General features: G+C 35.7%; 2 protein-coding genes across 2 annotated transcripts in view; one reads left to right on the top strand and one right to left on the bottom strand.

Moving 5' to 3' along the window:
* The window catches only part of LOC109836418 (protein PHOSPHATE STARVATION RESPONSE 2-like), a 4,207-nt gene extending 1,158 nt beyond the window's left edge, over nucleotides 1–3,049 (top strand). Inside the window, 5 exon segments of the mRNA XM_020404311.1 lie at nucleotides 1,337–1,534; nucleotides 1,621–1,697; nucleotides 1,765–1,804; nucleotides 2,038–2,202; nucleotides 2,332–3,049. Of these exon segments, the coding sequence (XP_020259900.1) occupies nucleotides 1,345–1,534; nucleotides 1,621–1,697; nucleotides 1,765–1,804; nucleotides 2,038–2,114 (384 nt within the window). The 5' untranslated portion in view covers nucleotides 1,337–1,344 and the 3' untranslated portion in view covers nucleotides 2,115–2,202; nucleotides 2,332–3,049.
* Nucleotides 4,970–6,249, bottom strand: LOC109836417 (protein PROTON GRADIENT REGULATION 5, chloroplastic-like). The gene is made up of 2 exons (XM_020404310.1): nucleotides 5,527–6,249; nucleotides 4,970–5,177 (listed from the first exon to the last, which is right to left on the bottom strand). Exons 1-2 carry the CDS (start codon nucleotides 6,055–6,057, stop codon nucleotides 5,073–5,075), a joined length of 636 nt encoding a protein of 211 aa, XP_020259899.1. The 5' UTR covers nucleotides 6,058–6,249; the 3' UTR covers nucleotides 4,970–5,072.

Below are 7,210 nucleotides of genomic sequence, written 5' to 3' on the forward strand. Positions count from 1 at the left end.
AATAGATTTTAGGAAGCATTTTGAATTTTGGTTATATTGAGGGAATATAAAGGCAGCAACTAGTAGTATAACATTAGTGAAAATGTTAACATTTGAATTGGCTTGGTATGATTGTGGATCATCCAGTTTCATGTTATTGATGCTTGCTGATTGTTTTTCTACTACATGTATTCATGTTTTGTTTAAGATTGTGTCATTTAGTGGGGTAAGTGACCCCCAGACGCATTCTTATTCTTTAGCCACTGGAATTTGGATATTTTAGGACAGTTCAAACAAATGTCAAGATCCAACCATTTGTCAAAGCATGAATTGATCATTATTTTGAAATCTGAAAAAAAAAAACATGCAGAAAATTTTTTATATACCAGAAAAAGACATTCGTCCTGCATCAATCTTTGCGAAGTTTTCACATCAAACACAACCAGACACTTATAATTTTTTTGTCTTGTGGCCATTATCACCACTTTCTTCTTCTTCGGTATTAGTAATTTTCAATCATTACTTGCTAGTTACAGCTCAAAAGGAAAAAAAAAAGAAACTTGCTATTGTGATTTTTGGAAGTAAACTGACTCTTTATGAAATTGTTTTCTGTGGTTTTATCTTACCAATGGAAAACTTGAAGTCTTATATTTTATTTGCTACAGAGTATTCTTGATTGTTGGAGCTTTATTTTCATCAGATCTCCAGTATTCTTCTATTGGACCAAATGTCAGGCACAATAATAATTCTCCATGTATTCCTCAATCACAGTCATCACACGCAGGAACATTTCAATCTCCATCGACAACTACAATGGAGAATTTAATAAAATCACCTAGTGTCGGGATCTGCTAAAGGGTATTCTTGATTGTTCTGAAGAGGTTACATCTGGGAACAATCAAATCCAAATCTGTTCACATATACCTTCCAATAACCTTAATAAGCAAAGTGAATGGTGGTCAGACTTAGTGAACGAAGAATGAAAGTATATTCTCAAAGAACACAAGTGCTAATGAACTTCAACGCGAGGTATCTTGCCTTTTTATATGAAAAATATCAGTGTGAAAAATATCAGTGTTTGGAAGTCAATTTTGTTGTTTGAAAATGGTTTAAGTTCATGTATTCAGAACTACTCCCACGATCTTTTATCAGCAGTTGATTTTATACATTTTAGAAAGAATTAATGATTGCATTATTCAGGTTGGTGTTTAGTGCATCTTCTCTTTTCCCTTATACTGATGATGGGAGAATCTATTGGGAGTTGGTTACCTTTGGTTTCTGTTTTGGCCAGTTATCTTAAGCATGCAACTTATGGAATTTACTTTGTTTTTTTTTCCATGTGAGATTGTGTATTCAGCAGCGCCAATGTCTTCAAAGGTTTCAGTACACCAACCACAGACCCATCAAATGGTTCCTTCTCATTTCGGAGAGCTAGGTGCTGTCAGCAGTCCCTCGACCTCTGCTGGTGATGCTCCAGCTAGGCCATGGATGTGGTTGAACCCAGAACTCCATGAACTCGTCGTTGAAGCTGTTAATCAGCTGGGTGGCAGTGAAAGTATGCTAGTCCTTATTCATATGGTTCAGTGTATTCTTCCTCGTAAAATATAAAAATATATGACATTTTTTTGTGGTCAATTACAGAGGCTACTCCTAAAGTAGTGTTGAAACTTATGAAAGTGGATAGCTTGACTATGTACCATGTCAAAAGCCACTTACAGGTATTCTCTCAGTTTTCTTCTGGATATCTATTCAAGTGATGCATAACTGAATCATTTTATTTTGCAGAAATGAAGAACAGCTCAGTGCAAACCAGATTCATCTGAAGGTTGATCATCATCTCCTTACATTATTGAGCACTGCCTTATTTTCATACAGTTAAACTTTTTTTATGACAAGAAGAATACACAGTTCTAATACCTGCATTTTATGTCATAACTCCTAGATGTTGTGGTTCCTAATGTAGTCCTCTATATTTAATATCTTTATCTCTGCTCAGAAGCCATTAAATGTGGACAGGTGGCTTTTTTCTGAATATGTTGTTTACTTCGATATATGCAGAGACATCAGATAAGAAGAGCAATATGCTGGATGAAATGTCATCTCTAGACCTCAAGACGGAAGACATTCATTCTTGAGCTAAATGTTTCTGTATGTTCATGTTAGGAAACTCCAGCCATCTCAGTACTTTCGCAAAAATTACAGATCGTCTTGTATGGAGAAAAAGTAATTAACTGCACCACCGGATCTATTAAAATGTGATGTTTTAAGTTTGCATGCTTGTAGAATATGCTAATTTGCTTACTTTATTTTCACTAGAAGAAAGTCTGACCTGGACTTTGTTCTGCTTGGTAGGGGTATTGAGATTACTGAAGCATTGCGTGTACAGATAAAAGTCCAAAAACAGCTTCATGAACAACTTGAGGTATGTTTTAGTCCAGAAATGTATTTTCTTATGTTAGAGAGTTACCTTTTTCATAGTGGGAACTTTAGCTGGAGAGATGTACTTTCCTAACTTAATTGAACTTGATATCTTTCTGGGTTAATTGCGGATTGACCCCCTGCCTGTAGTTCTATTGTTGCAGATAGACCTCCAGAGTGAAACTTTTTTGATCCTTTTCACGGTCTATTTGCAACAATAGATTTTCACACGGGCCTATTTGCAACAATAGAACTCTTTCAAGGAGTCTATGTGCAACAATAGAACTACATTGGTAGTAAGTTCTGTTTGGTCATAGAAGAGGTGGTCTATCAGCAATCAGCCCCATCTGTTTTCCTTAAATCTGTATTACCTTTTTTTTCCTTCTAGATTCAGAGAAAGCTACAGTTGTGAATTGAAGAACAATGGAGGCAGCTTCAAATTATGTTCGAGAAGCAAAAATCAGGCATCCACAAGCTCACACCATCTTTGAGTAATCTAGACAATTCAAATGCCCAATCTTCGAGCCTAACCCTACTTCTAAACAATCTATCAGAGAAGGATCAAGAAAAAATAGGAAATTTTTCTGTGAAAGGGAAAACTATAGTAGACGGCTCCAGGGAAGTGGGTAATAAGGATAAGTGGTCGAAACGCAGTACCTTTAAGCAATCACCCGAGTTAGGGCCACCCCCGTCTTTACGGCCCGCCACCCACCCCACGACCACCACATACCCTAACAAAAAAAGGAATTTTTAGTGCTTGTAGCAAGGGGAAAGCTGAAACCATGCTTCAAAAGATTGACTGTCATCTAAACGGTGCAATTAGAGGCCAAACATGATGAAAATAGATTGTGAATTATCTTAAAATTATATTTATATTTTTCTCATTTTGGTGTTTTCCTTCTACAATATCTATGAACACCTGGGTTTTACTTGGATGAATTTGATTTGATTTGAGTGTGCAGGACTTGTTACATGCAGTCGTCCATAGTTAAAGATATGAGGTTAATCGATATAAAGCCGGAGTTTATGTTTCAGAGATTAAAGCTTGTTATTTTTACAAGTTGCCTATGATATCAAAGTTGTTAACCTGTGTGTTTTATATCTGCAGGCGGTTGAAAAGGTACAACCTCTGTTGTGTGTGTACCCGCTGGATTGTGCTAAAAGAGGTATTCATTGCGGCCGTCTTCCTTTTCGAGGTTAGTAGGGGTGGAAATGAATCAAATAATTAACAAATAGTTCGATAATTGTTCGAATAATTATTCGGTCATATTCGATTCGGTAGTTCATTTACCACTAAATAAATATTTTTTAGTATTCGAGTTTACTAACAAATAGAATTTAACTAGATGTATATTCGATTCGTTTGTCTATTAAATATTCGTTTAAAATTTGAGCACAACTTATTATTTGTATTATTGCACATATGATGTCATATTTTTAACCCACTTACCATTTCTATTTAAGTTTTATATACTAATTTTAAGACTTAAATAATCTTAAATCTGTTAATTAAAATTTAGATTTAAATTTAAGTTTTATATACTAATTTTAAGACTTAAATAATCTTAAATCTGTTAATTAAAATTTAGATTTAAATACATATATATACATCATATATTATAAAGGAATAATTCTTATTTATGGATTTTAATACTATTTGAAGATCAAATTCTTTGGCGGAGTAAATATACTTTGATATACGATAAGTATTCATGAATATTCATGAATATTTATCAAATACCAAGTATTTGAGTTCGAATTCGAAAAACTAGATATATGATCATTAGAGTCCGCATTCTAATTCGATAATTTTAAACAAATACAAATACAAACATCTTAGTATTCGATTTGATTCGATCGTTTACCACCCCTAGAGGTTAGTGAAAATATTGTAGCGCGACAAATGTAGTTCAAAATAAACCAAATATTGTAGAAAACTACCTGGTTGCAAAACTTACAGTACATCAGTTAAAAGTAGATTTATCGACCCCATATGTGGAGTTTTCTCAGTTTTTTATATTAATTTACATTTATCATACTTGCTTATGATTTTTTTGATAAGATTGTAACTAATTGAGCAAGGAGAGCTAATGGCATGTGCAAAAGAACTTGGTTGGAAGCAAATAAGTAAGATATGTTAATGAAAGAGATATCATAATCAGAACTGAATAGAACTAAACCGAAGAAGAGAATTCATGTAGCCGACCCTTAAAAAATTGGGACAAGAACCACATTTTGTGGAAATTGAACCTCAAGTTGCCTTGATGTTGAGGTGTCAAGTCGAATAAACGTCACAAAACTGCCATGAGCTGTTTGGAGTTCTATTCAAGAAAAATATCACAACTTTTAAATGGGCATGAAAATAGCACATACTAGTACCTACATTCTAACGGAAATTACCCTAGCAACATTAACCACATTAGGCTACAGCCATTTTCCTTTAAAAAAACATTAACCACATTATTACACGTCTAAGATACCCCAGAATAGTTCATAAAGTGAACAAGTGCAAAAATGAGACATCATGTGTAGATCTCTAATAACAGTGATCTCTAATAACAGTATGTGTACGTGTAGCATGATTCTATTACAACATAGAAACAAGTATTAACATTTAACACCAAAATTAACATGTACTGCAATTTGAAGTATGGAATAATTCTTGTCTTAAAATTTCAAGCCAGGAAGCCAAGCTTTTCTCCGTTCTTCTTCGCCAAGCGGATCAACCCTTGCCTCTGCTTCCCATCTGCTCCTACTGACTTGCAGAACTCATTAATAACCTGCACATTTTTTATTTTGTTCACACAAATTTTCAATGCAAGTGTCTTTTGGACTATAATCAAAATAAGCTATGAACATTCTCAAAGTTAGACAGTACTTTCTCTTCCAAAAGTATTACCCTTTTTTCATTTGGAAATAGAATACGCTTTATTAGTATTCACACCCTCTGAATCCCAGAGGATTACAAGTTTTATTAATTTTTGAAATAATACATCACTTTAGTTAAATTTCCGCTTAAACTGAGGGTAAAAAGGTAATTTACTGTTATTTGATTCCTATGAGAGCATCATCTTGAGCAGGGCATACAAACATTAGGAGTTATAAGTGACTATGTAAATAAGCACAGACCTGTGAGTGAAGGGCTATGGCCTTTCCTCTGATCTGATTGAACCTCTTCTTTCCAATAACATTCCGAGCAACAACCACAACGGGAGCAAACAATCCTTTCCCTTCATTAACATTCCCCATCCTCGGACTCGACCTCACCGGCTTCGCAGCCCGAACGCTCACCGGTTTCAAAACCACAGCTCGGCGCTCATCGCCGCAAAACGAGGAGGCCCAGTTTCCGGTGAAGGCGGAGGAGAGGCCTAGAGACGCTGCCATTGACAGAATTTGAGAAGAGTTGCTCTTGCGCTTGTTCTGGCTCACAATTGTGTGTGTTTGGACTATGTTTGTTTTGAGGGTTAAGAGGGAGTTGGTGGTGTTGATGTGGTTTATAATAGCCTCAAGTTTTGGAGAGAAGAGGAAGCTCGAGCCACACAAATTGGTTCTGTGTATGTGGACCGTGGAAGTGAATTCTAGAGGCGTATATTGATTGGGTTCGTGTCCTCGAGATAATTTCTTCCAACGGTAGTTATGAGGTCCACATATTTGCCACATTGCGATTTCCTCTACTGACCCGAAATCGCGTGATGATGTCTCATTCGGGGAAATTGCAATGCAAGTGTCAGTTGCATGTAATTACAGTCCGCTGCTATTGCTATCGTATGCGTATGCATATAGATGCAGCTTTTAGACGTAATTTTAAAAATTTTACGGTTTGCGATCGCGGTTTTTTTGCCTTTTGAAATGTTCAATCTAAATTCTTTTCTATGGCTCTAAACGGTGCGCCTGCAACTGACACTCAATTCTCGTAAATTCGTCAACAAATGCTAGCGTTTGAAGTTTATAAAGATTACGTATTCCTTTCTCTCATCATCCAATGTATACGAGTCAATGACTGAAATCAAACACCGTAATTTTCTTGTGCTCATTTAGTTTGCAAAATGAAGAGCTAGAGATGCAGGAAAACTTGTAATTAGTTTTTTTGTTTTTTTTTTTTTTTTTTGGTGCATTGTATCTGGAAAATGACAATGACCGGTTTAAGAAAATTAAGGTTAGGCCATTTTAAATATAGACTGGAAAATACTTTGCCTAGGGTAGGGGTGCGTGCAACTGGATAAATTAAAGAGAGGCACTAGGGGCATACCCTGTACCACACTCCCAGCCACACCACCTCTCTTGCTACAGTGTACGGGGCCCACATGAGATTTTAATTTTTAAAATCTTATGTGGGTCCCGTATACTATAGCAACAGAGATGGTATGGTTAAGAGTGTGGTGGAGGATGTGTCCCTATCATTATTTTAAATTAAACTTGCACCACAGGCATTATATAACTACAGAAGTACTAAGGAAAGCCTACAGAGGGCCCTCTATCGAGAATCATGTAAAGATTTGGGCCCGTTTGGCAACCTGCCCGCTGGTCGGGATAATATAGTTATCTTGATTAGTTAAGGATTTAAAATGTGCCTCACAAAAGTTTGTACGGCGTTGAACTAGTTTTTTTGTCTTTTTGTTAAAAAAATAGAGGTTTTGCAAGTAGATTGCAAACGTGACAATCCTCTTCGATTGCAATTGTTGAGTCATTTGCTAAATCTGTTTCCCAACTAATCACGTTATTGAATTTATTATTGAGTTGAAAGGGGTTTGAAAAAGACCCAAAATGAATGCCATACTGACGATTTTGCAAGTAGGAAAATGTCAATTGTTGT

Source organism: Asparagus officinalis, chromosome 4 (genome assembly GCF_001876935.1).
Source record: "Asparagus officinalis chromosome 4, Aspof.V1, whole genome shotgun sequence".
NCBI classification, from domain to species: domain Eukaryota; kingdom Viridiplantae; phylum Streptophyta; class Magnoliopsida; order Asparagales; family Asparagaceae; genus Asparagus; species Asparagus officinalis.

Coding starts and splice junctions, on each gene's coding strand:
- LOC109836417 (XM_020404310.1), bottom strand. CDS start 6,057: ATGTGGCAAATATGTGGACCTCATAACTACCGTTGGAAGAAATTATCT. Junction 5,178..5,526: donor CCATAGCCCTTCACTCACAG/GTCTGTGCTTAT, acceptor AAAAATGTGCAG/GTTATTAATGAGTTCTGCAA.